The 17,539-nt window shown below is 36.6% G+C and overlaps 1 protein-coding gene across 1 annotated transcript; it reads left to right on the plus strand.

The window, feature by feature from the left end:
• The first annotated feature begins 261 nt into the window (after window positions 1-261).
• Window positions 262-2,618, plus strand: LOC107152770 (mediator of RNA polymerase II transcription subunit 28-like). The gene has a single exon (XM_048787187.1). The coding sequence runs from the start codon at window positions 262-264 to the stop codon at window positions 751-753; it is 492 nt and encodes a 163-aa protein (XP_048643144.1). The 3' UTR covers window positions 754-2,618.
• The last annotated feature ends 14,921 nt before the right edge of the window (window positions 2,619-17,539 follow it).

Here is a 17,539-nt window from a genome sequence, read left to right on the forward strand (position 1 = left end):
ATGGTTTCAGTAAGGCAGTTCCAGTAACTTTGTTAAAGTTACTTAATTTCACTAAGACTGAATATAATCCTCTACCCTGATTAAAATTTACAAAAAACCAAATTTATAACATATCCCTTGAATTTAATTAGGTATATGAGAACAAAGTGAAGATATAGAGTAAGAATCACTACATGATTTTTAATATTAGTTTGCCACATGATAGTACTGACTAGTATTATCACATGAACTTTTATTCATTTGAAAAATAAATCTTCAGACATGGCAGCTCCGCTGGGTGATATGTTCTCCGGGCAACCGCTTCTTCAGGCAGCGCCTGGCGCGCCGAGGACTTCTAGCAGCACCTTGGTGGACGAGCTGGAGTATTCGTTGGAGGCTTGCTTTGCTTCTCTCGTGAGTCAGGATTATGTTAATGGCACCCATCAGGAAGAAATTCGAACTGGTGTTGATCAGTGTATCCAGAAGTTTCTGGATATTGCAAGACAGACAGAATACTTTTTTCTACAAAAAAGATTGCAGTTGTCTGTTCAGAAACCTGAGCAAGTTATAAAAGAGGACGTCTCAGAACTAAGAAATGAGTTGCAGCGGAAAGATGCGCTGGTGCAGAAGCACTTGACAAAGCTGAGGCATTGGCAGCAGGTGCTGGAGGACATCAATGTGCAGCACAAAAAGCCAGCTGAGGTCCCTCAGGGCTCCTTGGCCTACCTGGAGCAGGCATCTGCCAACGTCCCTGCGCCTATGAAGCAGACCTGAGAGAGGTCTGGCCTACAAGGTAGCCTCCTGCAGACAGTTCCTCCAGACCTCTCTGTGTGGACGTGGCATTTTAGAACAGCTATTTGCTAGAGAATGAGTTGGTGTTAATTTTACCTCCACCTAAAAATTTCCCCAATTTTTATGAGCTGTTAATTACTTAGTACTTTATAAAGTGCTTGGTAGACAAAGTGAGGTTTCATTTTGTTTGTTTTGTCTGTAGCAAAGTTTAGACTATTAGTTTTCTACAGATTTTTTTTTTCTTGGCTTTTTGCTTGTTTTTAAAATTTTGTGTAGTTTATATATAGTTTTTTCCCCCCCAGTTGTTAGTTTGCTATGATCCGAGGGGGAAAATTAAAGTACTCCTAGAATGAGGGGAGAAGGAATTTGGTTTTTGGTCTTTTATGATTACTACACATCCATGGTAGTACAGAAAAATACGTAAATTTGCTATCTCAAGACTTTGAACTACCTCAAGAAGAGGAATCTAATGCAACATTTGTAATGCTTCCATAGCAGTACAGAGTGCAGATATTTTGTAAATATGTCAGAAAAAAGGGTTCAAGTATGCTAGGTTAGCAGAGATCCTTAAGTTGATGCTGCCTTTTGTTTGGGTGAGTGTATGTGTTATGTGGTGTTTGCTGTGTTGAGGGAGCTGTGTTGGGAGCACGACATGCTGGAGGCCTCATAGTAATGAACCAGTGTGAGTAACAGCAGACCCAGTCTCCCTAGCATGACGCTGGGACACAAGTGATGGACAAGGGGTCAAAGCTTGGTCTGATTCTTTTTCTTTTGAGTTTTGTTTTGTTTTGTTTGCTTGTGTTTTTATTTTACTTTTTGGAGAAAAGGCAGTTTACATGAAGGAAGGTTCTTGTTCAGTGGATTTGATTCCAAGAGCCTAGGGCTTTGGGGTGGAGGTGACCTGCAGAGTGATCTCCAGCTCCTTCACCTCCACCGAGACCATGTGGATCCTCTGTGGGGAAGGTATTTTGCCCTCTTGTCAGAAGAGGTTTTCTATTTTCTGTTTTACGCAACTCTTAGATTATATCCCTCAGCCAGTACAAACACTCCTCTGTCTTCTGAATAGTCAGTAGGTCTGTGGCTGTGTCTTGGTTCATTTTGTCCTTTCCAACCCTGAAGATCCCTCCCCATGCGCCTCGATATCCACTCATGTTCCTGGTGTGGCCTGGATGCCACCTGGTCCACAAAGCCTCCACTCCATTCCAGGGCACAGGGCTTTTATTCCTTCCACTGTCTTGTGGGTTAGTGAATGGTATCTTTTTTTGTGCTCCTTGCTGCATTGTATGCTCATGGGAAATGGGCATTACTCCCCTGGAATATACAGGAACATGTATTTTGTACTCACTTTGTGTATACATATTACTCATTTTGTTTGTGACCTGTGAGGATGATACTTGGCTTGTGGACCTATGACCTGTGATGACTAGCCTGAGGCCAGCGTATCTCCCCTTGGTTGGAGTGTATAAGTCAAAACTTAAAAGTTATGTTTTACTCTTAGGGTTTTAACCTGGTCATCTCATGCCGGATAGAAGCTCTGATTGGCAGCTTTAGGTTTCTTGATTAAAAACCTAAATAAACGCCCAGTGTGATGGCACATACCTGTAATCCCAGTGGCTCAGGAGGCTGAGGCAGGAGGATTGCAAGTTCAAAGCCAGCTTCAGCAAAAGCCAGGTGCTAAGCAATTCGTGAGATCCTGTCTCTAAACAAAATACAAAATAGGGCTGGGGATGTGGCTTGAATGTCCCTGAGTTCAATCCTTGGTATCCCTGCCGCCCCCCATCCCCCACAAAATAAACTAAGTTTGAGGCAGTCTTTCAATGATAAAAGTGTTTTTGGTGAAAAGATCAGAAACTTTTCTACTTGGTGCTTAATGAAAATGTTTTGAATGAATGTAAATACAAGTTACTGTCATTTCTTTATATTAATTCAGAAGTTATCCGTCAAATAAATAATGATTTTCCAATATTGTCAAAAAAAAAAAAAAGAAAAAGAAAATAAATCTTCTGCTTGAAAGCAAGGGTTTAGAATTAACTACATGGTAAAATCCAGCAAAATATCTCCCAGTGTTCAGGTCATCTGTTTTCCATTCCTATGACAAGACACTTGAGATAATTAATTTAAAAAGAGGATTTATTTTGCTCATAACTTTAGCGGTTTCAGCCATGGTCAGTTGGTCCCATCACTTTGGGTCATATGGTGAGGCAAAAATCATGGTGGGAAACATGTGGTAGGGCAAAGCTGCTCACTTTATGGAAGCTGGGAAAAAAAAAAAAGAGGAAGAGATAGAGATAGAGAAGAGTGGGGAGGGGAAAGAAAAGAAGAAAGGGCCAGGATTCTAACATCTCCTTCAAGGCCAAGCCCTCAACGACCTAACTTCCTTTTACTAGGCTCCACTTTCTAAAGGTTTCATCACCTCTCAGTAGTGCTACTTGCTGGGGATAATGCCATGGGGGAACATTTAAGATCCAAGCTATAGAATTATCCTTTGATTTCTTGTATTTTATTTCACAAGTATTTATCATTTCCTAGAATATGCAGAGTACTTTCCTATCTTGGGGAGAACATAAAATTTAGTGGAGAAAATATATTCTTTTCTTTTTTTTTTTTTTTAAAGAACGAGAGTGAACAAATGGTACAAAGAGAAAACATTACATTTTAGGTGGAGTATCCAAGTAGCTGGCCTCAGAACAACAAGATGAACATTGGTCCCACAATTTATGCAATATTTAAATCTTTGGTTAATTGTGAGTGTTTGGGATACTGGTGGACCAGATAGAAAACTCTGGAGCCCTGGAACAGATGAGCTCTAAGGGCCTGTACCAGCAGCCAGCATACCTAACTACAAGTGACAGAACACCCTGCCAATGACAGCAAGGACAAATGAAGACTTAGTTTTCTTTTGTAAGAAGATGACTTGGGGTAGGTGATCTGGTATTCAATTGCTCGAATTCATTCCCAAGATTTCTGTTTTTTGTTTTTTAATTTTTCATTTGTTTAATTAGTTATACTATATAACTAATAATTAGTTATTTAATTTAATTAGTTATACTATTTAATTTAATTAGTTATACTAATTAGTTATAGACAGTAGAATGCACTTATGCACTTTGATAGATCATACATAGATGGGATATAATTTCTCATTTTTCTGAGTGTATATGTTGCAGAATCATATTGGTCATGTAGTCACATATATACATACAGTAATAATGTCTATTTCATTCTACTATCTTTCCTATCCCCACATCCCCTCCCCTCTCCTCCCCTCCCATCACTTCCCTCTACCTAATCTAAGGTAACACTATTCTTCCCTAGTGCCCCCACCTTATTGTGAATTAGCATCCACATATTAGAGAAAACATTTGGCCTTTGGTTTTGTGGGATTGGCTTATTTCACTTAGCATGATATTCTCCAACGTCAACCATTTACTGGCAAATGCCATAATTTCACTCTTCTTTAAAGCTGAATAATATTCTATTGAGTATATGTACCACATTTTCTTTATCCATTCATCTATTGAGGGACATCAAGGTTGATTCCACAGTCTAGCTGTGGTTTTATTGTTTTCTTTTCTGACTTTTTCTGATGGTCTCAAGATGGTAGCTGCAGTTCTACCAGGTCTCTTGCCCACAGTTGAGAAAGGAAGAAAAGAGGAAAGATTCTAGTGAAACATATCCCCATTTAGCAGGACAACACAATCTTTCCGAGAACCTCCTTATAGAATTTCATTTGCATATTATTGGCCAAGTCATATGGCTGGCTCTACTATAAGGGGTGATAAAAAAGGTATTTAGCCAGGCTGCCTAGAAAGCAGTTAACAACACCACTTTTTAAAATTGACCAGAAACCATCAAATAAACATTTGTTTTACTGAAGAAAAGTATCTAAACATTAAAAAGCTTAAACATTGTAGAAAACTATTGCAAAATATAAAGTACATTTTAAAAGGAAAAAAATTGTCAACCTTATGTACCAAGCAAATGTCAGTTCTAGCGAAAAATGCTAATCCTAAAAACAAATAAACAAACAGAATTCCCACAAAATAATATAATATAAAAGCAAATTAATGGTTTATAGAACCTGTAAAACAGTTTTCAGTGAAGTAGAAAAATTTAAAGCATTCTTTTCTTTATTTTGCATTTATTTATTTATTTTATTTATTTTTTTTTTACTGAGGAATATCGCAGAATGTCAGCTTAACAGAATTGGGATAACTATCAAGGAAACATAATTTATTTATTTATTTTATTTTTGAAATCCATCGGTAAATAAAGCATTTTTCTTTCTTTCTTTTTTTTTATTAGTTGCTCAAGACAATACAATGATCTTGACATATCATACATTTGATTCAAATAGGGTATGAATTCTCATTTTACCACGTATACAAACGGCAGAATCTCATTGGTTATACAACCATGTGTATACATACAGCAATCCTAGTGTCAGTTTTAAATAGTGGGAAAAAAAGGTGTTTAGCTAGGTCCGTTCCCCTGACCCCTCACCCATCAATCCTGTTCTGGAGAGGGAGGAAGACCAGTGACTGCCTCCAGCAGGGCCTTGGGAAGACTTTTTCAATTCTCAATCTGTTTTGACCATTGTCCTGCCTGAGTCCCGTTTAACTATTTGAGCATGGAGCAAATATAGTGAAAATCTCAAACTCATGGATACTAATGCCCTACAATTTTGTCCTGTGTTTGGCAGTTATAAGCTATGTGACCTTGAAGAACTTACCTATCTGAATTTTACTTTTCCTAAGTGTAAACAAAGACAATAATATGACCTTCTTTCCCAGATTACTGGTGATTTTAGATGAGGCACCATAAATGACACCCTTCCTTCAGGGGCTTCCTTTAGCAGGTACTCTATAAATGAGAGACTTGGACTTTAGTCATTGAGATCTGTCCCAGAGAAGGGAAGTGAGAAGTGTCTTCAGGATGGCTGTTAGAAACAACCCTGATGAGATACAGTTCTCAAATGTAGACTGATCCACAATTTGTGGCAGTCTCTTAAATTATTATAGTTGTATATGCTGGCAAATTCTTTCCAGTCTAGTTTTAGCCTGTCTCTCTTCCAAACTCTACAGACTTGAACATTCACATGAGCCCATGAAAATGAACTAAAACTCAGGAGGAGTTGCAATAAGTAAAAGAGATTTATGTATAGTATGGTAATGTGCATGCAGTAAATGGTTGAGATATTCCATGAATTACATTCTTTCTTTATTTTAATTAGGTATATATGACAGCAGGATGCATTTTGATTCATTGTACACAACTGCAGGACAACTTTTCATTTCTCTGATTATATACAATGTAGCTTTGCATCATATGTGCTGTCATACATATACCTAGGGTAAAAATGTCCATCTCATTCCACCATCTTTCCTGCCCCCATACCCAATCAATGTACTCCATTTTTTCCCATGCCCCGCTCCATCCCACCTCCCCCCAATTATGGATCAGCATCCACTTGTCAGAGAGAACATCCAGTCTTTGTTTTTTTGAGGATTGTCTTACTTCACTTAGCATGGTATTCTCAAACTCCATCCATTTACCTGCAAATGCCATAATTTTATTCTCTTTTAATGCTGAATAATATATCATTGTGTATATATACCACACTTTCCTTATCCATTTACTGAAGGGCATCTATGTTGCTTCTATAGTTTAGCTATTGTGAATTGAGCTGCTACAAACATTGATATGGCTTCATTACTATAGTATGCTGATTTTAAGCCTTTGGAGTATAGACAGAGGAGTGGGACAGCTGGGTCAAATGGTAGTTCCATTCCAAGTTTTCCAAGAAATCTCCATATTGCTTTCCAAAGTGGCTGAACCAATTTCCAGTCCCACCAGTAATGTTTGAGTGTGCCTTTCTCCCAACATCCTCACCAACACTTATTATTGTTTGTGTTCTTGATAACTGCCATACCAATGTGAGATGAAATCTTAGAGTAGTTTTGCTTTTCATTTCTCTAATTACTAGAGATGTTGAACATTTTTTCATATATTTGTTGATTGATTGCATATCTTCTTCTGAGAAGTGTCTGTTCGGCTCCTTAGCCCATTTATTGATTGGGTTCTTTCTTTTTTTTTTTTTCTGGTGTTAAGTTTTTTGAATTCTTTATATATCCTGGAGATTAGTGCTGTATCTGTTGTGTGTGTGGCAAAAGTTTGCTCCCCAAATTTTTGGCTCTGTCTTCACCTAATTGATTGTTTCTTTTGCAGAGAAGGAGCTTTTTTACTTTGAATCCATCCCATTTATTAATTATTGATTTTATTTCTTGCACTTTAGGAGTTTTGTTAAGGAAGTTGGGGCCTAAAATTATTTTCTTTAACAGTGTGAAAGATAAGGGTTTTCTTACATAGTTATAAACAACTTTCTCCATCTTCTTATTTGATTCACTTAATTGACTGTACAGTCTGCTTTATAACTTTAGCTTGTTATGATGAAAAGATAAGTGCTGTTTTGCCCTGGTCACATTGACTGATTTGTACCAGTTGCCATTATAAAATGGTAGCACCATTACTGTGGATCATGGAGAAGAGATGTGAGTTGAGGAACCTGAAACTGAGGTTGAAAGCAAGTGATTGGCATATTATGGTTTCAATCTTAAATATCCCCTAGGAATGGTCCCCAGATGATGACTCTATTGGGAGGCTATGGAACCATTAGGAGGTTAGAGGAAATTAGGTTATTGAGGACAGGCCCTTGAAGAAATATTAGAACTTTGTCCCTTCCTCCCTTTCTCTCTCTCTGCTTCTTAGCCACGGTGGGATCAGCAGCTTTCCTCTGCCATGCCCTTCCACCATGATGTGCTGCCTTGCCATAGGCCCAAAAGCAACAGGGCCAAGTGATACAAAATAAATCTTTCTTCCGTTTTAGTTGATTTTTCCAGATATTTTTTCATAGTCATGGAAAGCTTACTCATACACAGCAGGAATGCAATGAATCTGAGCCCTTGGCCTTGGGGAGAACCCCAGGAGCTCCTTTCTAGGAGTTGGGGAGCACATGAGGCAGTAAAGAGCCAATGATTTGGTACTGAAGAGAGCAATGTCACAGCTATGCTGAGAGACAAGACAGGACCACAGACCAGACGCTCCATTGCAAGTAAATACCACAGTGACTATGAGTGGCCATGGTGGCACTTGGTGTTGAAGAACCATAGCACCTTCTAAAGGGGAAAAAATGGCCTTCTGCACCAAATCACGCCCCCAACCCCACCTTGTCTTGCTTAGCCCAACTCAATTTTCTTTTTATTGAATAAACATTGTTAGATATGTTTTGTGTGTCAGGCACTGTTCTAGACAATTTGAACTTGTTCTTTCCTCTGCTTAGAATGTGTGGTCTTAGATGTATGAATGACTTGGTGCTTTAAGTCTTTACTCCTTCAAGTATTTTATTTAAATACCACATTCTCAGTGAGGCCTTTTCTGACCTGGACCTTTAGAATTACACCAGTCACTCCCTTAGCCCATTCCCATCTCTTTTCCTGCTCTAAATTCCATAGCTCACACCACTTTTGAATGCAAGGTGATTTACTTATTTGTGCTGTTTATTTTCTATGTTCTCGAACAAGAAGGTAAACATTGTCTTTTTATTTTTTATTTTATTTGTTTATTTTTTATTTTATTTGTTTTTATTCTTTTTCCTGTTCTGTTTCAGTTCTATCTCCAGTAGCTGGAAGAGTCCCTGGCATGTGATAAGTTCCCAATAAATATTTGTTGGGGATATAGCTCAGTTGGTAGAGTGCTTGCCTTGCCCTTGCATGCACAAGGCCCTGGGTTCAATCCCAGCACCCAAAAAAAAAAAAAAAAAAAAAAAGGAATGAAATTAAGTAGACTCTAAGCAAATGTCTTGGTATTTTAAATTCTAGTGTTAAAGAACCTGTGCAGGGATTCTTCTGTGTGTCTGAGCTATGTGAGTCCTATTTATGACCCTTGTTGTCTTGATACTAGAGCTTTCGGTGTGTAAAGCCAGGTCAGCAGCAGTGTGTGTGTGTGTGTGTGTGTGTGTGTGTGTGTCTGTGTTATTGTGGATGAAATCCAGGGCTTTGTGCATGTTAGGCAAGTGCTATGCCACTGAACTTTCTTTCCTTTTTTTTTTTTTTTTTGAGATAGGGTCTCACTAAATTGCCTAGGATTTCCTTGAGCCAACCTCCCAAGAACCTGGGATTATAAGGGTACACCACTGTGCCTACCTAGGAGCACCTTTATAGACTATAATTTTCCTAGGACCTTATTTTCACTGCATGCATGTGCCCACATTACATTGTCAGGACATGAACTTGTTGGCTGCACATTTGCAGTTACTTGGGGAAGAGGGACATCACCTTCATGGGTTTCCATAACTCACTGCAAAGCGCTCATCCAAATCTGCATCCACTCCTGCTCAACAGGGACACTTTTGGTTGAGCGACTCCTAAATGAAGATGTGCTATTTTGGAGATTTCTTCCTTAATTCTTATATTTCATTTCTCCAAAAATATAAATAAAATGAATACTTTAATTTCCCTGAGATTTCACTGTGGGCAATTCTAAAATATGTCATCTGCTAGCTCTGCTTTTCATTATATTTCTCTAGCATGATAAACTAATACATGTAGAAATGTGATTATTTTTTTCTTTAAATATATATAGTATTAGATAAAAATAATACTCACTGTTCTGTTTCTTTTGCATTTCCATTACCTGGAAGGGGTCCCTTACACACAGTAAGTTCTTAGTAGTGTTCGTGGAATTAAGTAGAGTCTAAACAAATTCCTGTCTTGGATGTTTATTAAGGTCATCTGTTTTATAAAATTTAGACATTAACTCATTTAATTCTCACAAAGACCTTGTGTATCACTTCTATTTTACAGGTGAGAGAACAAAGTTTCAGAGATGTTATGTTGGCCAAAGCCTAAATACCATCTAACTTCTATAGCAGGGCAGACACTAAGCATGTGGGAATTGTAGCCTAGTGTAGGTTTTTGATCTGAAAGCTGACTACTGACTAAGGTGTTTAGCACTCTTTGGGAAGGTAAAAAGAAGAAATATACACGGGGTTGCTGGTTTCTTTGTTTACTGAGTAAGGGTGACATTTAGGTCCATGTAATTGCATATAAAAGTTTATCTTAAGAGGAAAAAGTTGAAATTAATCTTACTGGCTTACTATTCCTCTTCATTAAACAAGAGCAAGATCATGAAGGCAGGAAAAAATGGAAAATGGAAGAGAATGAATATATGCCCATGAAGAAGGCAGGGACAAAATATATAATTTGCTTTTTATAATGTCATGCAATAAAATGTTTTATGAATGCTCCTGCTAAATATCCTGATTGCAAAGTGGCAAAAATCTGTATTTTAAAATTCATTCAGGTAGTTGATTCTGGGACTGGATTAATGACATGCATTGACAATCTGTATGATGATTATTTCTGGCACCTCTTATTTTTCTATTGCTAAGCAAGTAAATCAACACCAAAGTTCATGCCTGTGAAAACTGACGCCATTTTCTTAGCTGTTGTGATTTATGTTTCATTGTTTGTGTGTCTGGCTTAGATTGTGAGTCCAATGGCTGGGATTCTCATCTCTGGCTGTCTTGACTAACACTAAGTACACTGTTGACTCTTAGCAAATAATAAATTATTTCAGTCATAACCCCAAACATTCTTGTCTAGACAATCTTCCATGTGGTACAGTTGTTTTTGTTTCCATTTTTCATCAATAATAGCAGAGTGAATTTTGAGGTTTATATGTACATTCTTTTTTTAAAAAATCACAACTTCTCAAAATAATCATGTGTGAACCATTCTAGGAGTCATATTTTATAACAGACATTTTTGAAAATATTCTGATTAGCTTAGAGAGTTTCAAGTGTCATTTTAATATCAACTAGATTTTAACAAATGCAGTCTCTCTGGAATCAACATCTGGCAATTAGCAATTGCTATCTCTCCCCTTTGGTTCTGTGTAATGATTACTGCCTGGGCTACCCTCACATAATGGACCCTCTGCTGGGTAAACAAGAATTCAGTTTTTATTTAAAGGGCACACAAATCAGTTTTGCATAATGTTTGGAGTTCACAATTATCATTTGTCAATTCCAAAGCCAGAAAGTTCTATTCTTATTTTTTTCTTCCTGTATTTAAGAAAAACTATGAGATGTAAAGATCTCACTCATTCAAATGTAGATGTCATCTATACGTTGGGCTGCCAAACAAGATGTGACAACTGTAAGAGAAACGAGGACTACACATGCCAAACAAAGGATGTTATCAACTGCTTTAAAGATGATTCAACACACACACACAAAATTGTTTATTAGAATTCAGTTGCTGCCTTCAGAAGTCTTTTGGATTCCCACCTCTGATTTCTTTTCATATTCCTTTGCCTTTTAAAAATTGATAAAGTGACTTTCAAAATAGGCCTATATTGAAATAATTTGAGTAGTACTTTGAAACACTTTCTGAGTGTTCAGTTCTTGAGAAAATCTACCTAACATTTTTTTTTATAACTAGTCTATTAGATGAAATCTCAGCTCTCCTTTTCTGATCCCTACCTACCTAAAAACTCTCACTTTCTACCTCCTTTTTGGTTTTTATGCTTCAACAACACTGAATGTTGTGATTTCTAGGGCCTGTTGTGTTTTCATTGAGTTATAATTCACTTGCACAAGCTAGTCTCATGGACTAGAATGTATATCTTTTATTTTGAGCCTTTCTTCTCCCCAACTTTCTGATGTACCTCTGAAACCTTTCCCAATTTCTCCAAGAACACTTAGAAGCACCTGCATCTATAGTTTCAAAATATCTCACACAAACTTTGTGCGTCTTGGCAATTTCTGAACAATTTGTAATTGTGGATTGCACTTCTACAGCATAAACTTCCAGTAGTTTTTTTTTTTTTTTTTACCACTGAGTCACATCCCTAGCCTTTTTATTTTTTATTTTGAGATAGGGTCTCACTGAGTTGCTAAGGCTGGCTTTGAACTTGAGATCCTCCTGCCTCAGGCTCCCAAGCTGATGGTATTACAGGCATACTCCACTGTGCCCAGATGACCCAAATTAAAATTTATTGTTAATTTTCTATAGTTGTAATTGTGTGCTTTCTAGGTTGTTGTACTTTATTCTTTAAAATCTTGGCTCAGGGCTGGGGTTGTGGCTCAGTGGTACAGCACTTGCCTAGCATGTGTGAGGCACTGGGTTCGATTCTCAGTACCACGTAAAAATAAATAAATAAAAATAAAGGTGCATCCACAACTAAAAATATAACACACACACACACACACACAATTTAAGAAAAAAAATCTTGGCTCAGCTGAAAACATTGCCATGGCATTTGATGTAAGGAGGCAATGATCAAATCTGATATGAGGAGGAAAACATTTCCTACCTCACTGAGAGGAATTTGCTTTGATGGTCAAACTGTGGTGGACTAATTTCTACTGGTTGAAGAATCCCAAATTACAACTACATGTATTTAGAATTTTGGAAGTAAACATCCCAGAAAAAAAAATTACAGCTTTAGTGCCTCTTTTCCTATTTAGCTCTGGAAGCCAGTTCCTTTAATTCACTTAATAAAGCATCCTTCTACTTTACTATGAGATACTTGATTAGAACTTCAGCTGAGGGCAAAAAAGCTAAGATAGGTCATGTAAGGATAGCAAACTTGGCTGAAGACTATCCTATTATGGAGTTTAATCAATATCCATAGGTGAAAATAATGCTAGTGCATAAACATTTCAATGACCATTGAAATGTTTATGCACTACTTTCAAGCTTTCTGCTTCCTAACTATACTTTCTATAATTCTAATAGTGGTTTTTGAAAATTAGATAGAGATTTTTAAAATAGACTTTTTCAGGCATGATGTAAGCCCAGGAACTTTCATGATCTTTATCTTTGCATGCATATAAGTAACTATTGATCCCATACCACAGTCAAGGAATTTTGGTGGCAAGTTTGGTCTGCATTTATGACAGCATTGAGGGGAAAATAAATGACAACACAATAATTACAGGGAATTTTAATACTCCACTTTGAATCACTTTGATCTGATGATTTCTTCCATGTTTCTTCTTTGTTGCCTGAAAAACCCTACTTGGCTCTGGTAATTCAAAATTATTCCAGCAGCTTCTTAAGATTGATAAATATTTTACTTAAGAAGTATAAAGACCAAGAGGGAGAATAATAAATCATAACTCATGTATTGTAATGAGTCTTATGTGAGTTAGTCCATTAACTGTATTGGTTTTGTTTTACCTAATATTTTCTATATTGGTTTTTATATATAAAGGATATTTAGTTAATACATAAAATAATTTAGAATTGAAGTTAAGCAGAATTCATGTAAGATCACCGTTAATTTTTATATTGTATCTAAATGTGTTATTACAAATAATCTTAGAAAATCCTGTCATTTCTATTATTTCTATTCTCCAGTTACTATTTCTGTTTGTGTGTGTGTGTGTGTGTGCGCGTGCGTATGTTCGTATGTGGCGGGTGGGGGATTAGACCCAGGGGTGCTCCATTACTGAGTACAGCCCAACTCTTTTCATTTTTTTTTTTTTTAAGACAGGGTCTTGTTAAGTTGCTGAGGCTGACAATATACTTGCATCCTCCTGTCTCAGCCTCCCAAGTAGCTGGAATTACAGGGCTGATTACAGAAATTATACCTGGCTCCAGATGCTATTTCTAAAAGTATGTTTAAATTTCACAAATTTCAACATATTTTATATACAAACAGAGATATGAAAAATTGTGGTATTTACATGTAATAAGAATTGTAGTGCAAAAAAAAACCAAAACAAAGTACATGTATAAAGACATGAATTGGTATGAACACACGTTATATACAACGTTATGAAAAATTGTGTTTCATATGTATAGTAAGAATTGTAATGCATCTTTCATGTATTTAAAAAATAAAATCAATTAAAAATTAATTTCTGAAATTTATTCTCAGAAAGTTGAAGCTAATTTATTTTTTCTAGGTTGGGTTTTGTAGGAGATTCTATAATGTATGTTTTTGTCAATTTTGAGATATTCACAACCATTATCTCTTCAAATATTGTGTGGATTATTTTCTCTCTTTCTTATTTCACTGGGACTTCAAGTAAAAGTATTGTTACTTATGACACTGTGACCCTATCCTTTTATGTTATTTTACCTTCTCTTTGAGGTTTGCCATCCATTTTTCTCTATGTTCTTCAGTATAGGTTTTTGGTCTTTCTGATCTTTCTTGTAATAGTACAGTTTTTCATTGTACTATCCATTGAGTTCTGATCTACCATCATATCTATTCATTTCTAATTATTGCTTAAATATTTGATTTTCACCTCTTCTTGAACCTAATGAGCATTGTTATTTTAAATTGTGATCTGGAGCATTTGTGGGTCTGGTTCTACTGTTGTTTCTGCTGGTTTGTTCATGTCATTTTGTCTTCTGGTGTCTTGATTACTTTTTATTGTATGTCAGACCCTGTGTTATGAACTGCATGTTTGTGTCCTCACAGAATTCCTATGCTGAAATAGTCATCCCTAAGGAGATGGAGAGGTAGGTGTGGACTTCAGGAGGGGATTAAGTCATGAGGGTGGAGTGAGAGCTCTGATTCTGACATCTTGCATTTGCAAATTATTCATCCAAATAATTTGGGACAGAGAATAAGGTTTTCTTCCTTTTATTTCAGGTAGGTGGCTAGTGATACTAGTACTGCAGGATCTTACAAGTTCAGGTTCAAATATTCAGAGTATTTGAAGTTTACTCTCTATTTTTGGTTCATTCTTACTTCCAGGAGGTTAATATGACTTTTTTCCCTCAGCAGGCTCTGTTGTACATTATTTGTCCCCTTAACCCCCAGGGACTTTGGAAAGTGCCTTTTTTTTTTTTTTTTTTTTTAGGAGTACCTTCAGAATTGGTGAATTTCCCCCAGGAGAAGAGTTGTCCCAAATTTTAGCTCACCTCCTTCAGCCTCCATCTGGAGGAAGCACTCTGATAATTTTAAGCACCATTACTTTGAGAAATTTTCTATGGCTTTCACCAAGAGAATAGCCCTGAATTCTTTACTGTACTATAACCCAATACTAGTTATTTTTCTGCATGTGTGTTTATCTGGTTTATTTTATAGAGTTATTTTTTAAAATATGTATTTTTATATGTAGCTAGTCTTAGATGAATAAATAAAATTATTTTCATAAATGTGTCCCGCCCACGTCCTGCGTGGGGGGTGGAATTGGGATTCCTCTGCGTGAGGTAGGCTGGCTATGGAATAAAAGCTAAAAGAAGAAAACGGCAAAACAAACCACAGTACATAGGAAATATTATTTTAAAGCGGGTAAGGATGGAGCTCCACACTGGAAAGAGAGAGGGCTGGAGCCTGCGCTTGTTTTATTTATTTGGGGGGAACATCAAAGGTTTTCCATGGAATGTTCTTTGCCAAATAAGGTAGGGGGTGGGCTGTCCAGTTCCCAGAGGGTTACGCCCAGCTCTGGAGCTCCCAGAGCTGTCCCACTACTAGAGCAGGGGCAGAGATGTCATGCATGTAATTTGGTTTTTTTGAATTTGAGATGCATGTTTCTATATAAAAAGCTATATGCTAATTAGACTCTCAGGCCTACTTATAAAATGGTCTATTTTCTCCATATCTTGAATTTGCTTCCCTAGGAAATTAAAAAAACAACAACAACAACAAAAAAAAAAAACTTGATACTAGGATTCCTTTGCAAATTTTTCATTGAGGAAGAGCTCTCAAGGGAAACCTATGAAGACTCTGAGGAAGCATAGTACAGGAAAAAAACTGATGAAAGTTGACTAAAGGCTGGATCACCCATCCATTGGGAGCTCTATGGCATAGAATATTTCCACAGTATTGTCCCAAATGGAAGAAAGGGGACTGGATGTTTGTAGCCCAGCATTAGTCAATCATCTGCCAAAGGCACCATTATGGAGGGATATTGTACCTGCTCAGGCATTTTCATACAAGGTAGATCCCGGGGGCCTGTGGCAGTTCTGGAGGTGGTGGAGGGAGGTTTAGCTACAAGCTTTCAGCAGCAACTCCCAGTTGGTGAGAATAGGTACCTGTTCTCAGTTAAGGGAATCTGAGCAGGGCACCAATGACAACTTGATACATCCAGTTAGCTATGGTAGTATAAGGCTTTTTTTTTTCAGTGTGAGGAACTGAACTCAGGTCTTACACATGCTAGGCAAGCATTTACAGTGAGCTACATACACTCCCAGCCCAAGGTTTCTAATAATATGGAATTTAAACTATGAGAATAATAGTATTTGTTTGAGACCATACATTTAGATGTTATATTTGGAAGAGTTGTCATGCTATTCTCTCTCTGCTGAGATGAGCGTCTTTCCTACACTTCTCAACTGCCAGACAGAGAAATAAGAATTCCATCAGCTCCTAGCCATGATGGTAGCTCCAGCATCCTGGTCCTTCTTTTTGTATTTTCTTGCATTAGGTCATTGGTTTCAAATCCTTCTTCTTCTTCTTCTTTTTTTTAATGTACAGTTTATAGGTACAAACTTCCCTTTTAGCGCTGCTTTTACTGTATCCCATAAGTTTAGGTATGTTGTATTTTCATTTTCATTTCTATCAAGATATTTTTTAATTTCCCTTGTGACTAGTTCTTTGTTTATTGGTTATTTATATGTTTGTTGTATATTTTTTCAGGTATTTATGCATTTTCAATTTTTTATTCTGTTGATTTCTACTTTCATTCTACTGTGATTGGAAAAGATACTTTGAATTGAATTATTTAAGTTTTCTTGAATTTGTTGAGACTTGTTTAGTGGTCTAACATGTAGTCTGTCCTGGACAATATATCATGTACACTTAAGAAAAATATATATTCTCTTGTTGTTGGGTAGAGTGTTCCATATGTGTCTGTTTGTTTTAACTGGTTCACAGTGTTGTTCAAGTCTTCTGAAATTTCCTTATTGATCTTTTGTATACTTCAAAGTGGAATATTAAAATTCCCTGTAATTATTGCATTGCCATTTATTTTCCCTTCAATGCTGTCAAAATTTTCTTCATATATTTAGGAGCTCTTAGGTTAGATGCATAACTATTTACAGTTGTTATAGCTCTTTGGTGAACTAACCCTTTTATCATTATTTAGTATCCTTTTTTTTTCTTTTTTTGACAGGTTTTGACTTAGCATCTATTTTGCTAGATAGTTACCCTTTCTCACTTTCTGCAACTATTTGTATAGAATATCTCTTTCCCTCATTTAATTTCCAGCCTTTGTATATCCTTAGGTCTAAAGTGAATCTCTTGAGGGAACATGTGGGTTTTTTAAAAATACATTCATCCAATCTATGTCTCCTGGTTGGAAATTTTAATTCATTTATATTTAAAGGAATTACTGATAAGGAAGGACTTACTAGTGCTATTATGTTGATTGTTTCCTGTGTCTTAAATCTTTTTGGAAATAAGAAAGGAGAGCCTTTGGGCTGGGGTTGTGGCTCAGAGGTAGAGTGCTTGCCTAGCATGCATGAGGTACTAGGTTCAATCCTCAGCACCATATAAAAATAAAATAAAGATATTGTCTGCTTATAACTAAAAAATAAATATTTTTTTTTTTTAAAAAGGAGAGACTTTCTTCTCTTGGTGGCTTCCTTTATATTTCATTGAAGTGTGTGTGTGTGTGTGTGTGTGTGTGTGTCATGCTTTGATTCCTTTTTCATTTCCTTTCATGTATATTTTATGGGAATTTCATTAGTCATTACTTTTTCTTTTTTTTATTGGTTGTTCAAAACATTACAAAGCTCTTGAC

The sequence above is a fragment of the Marmota marmota genome, unplaced genomic scaffold (genome assembly GCF_001458135.2).
Source record: "Marmota marmota marmota unplaced genomic scaffold, marMar, whole genome shotgun sequence".
Taxonomy (NCBI): Eukaryota; Metazoa; Chordata; class Mammalia; order Rodentia; family Sciuridae; genus Marmota; species Marmota marmota.

Bases quoted from the DNA above. Each gene is read 5' to 3' on its own strand.
- LOC107152770 (XM_048787187.1), top strand. From the start codon at position 262: ATGGCAGCTCCGCTGGGTGATATGTTCTCCGGGCAACCGCTTCTTCAG.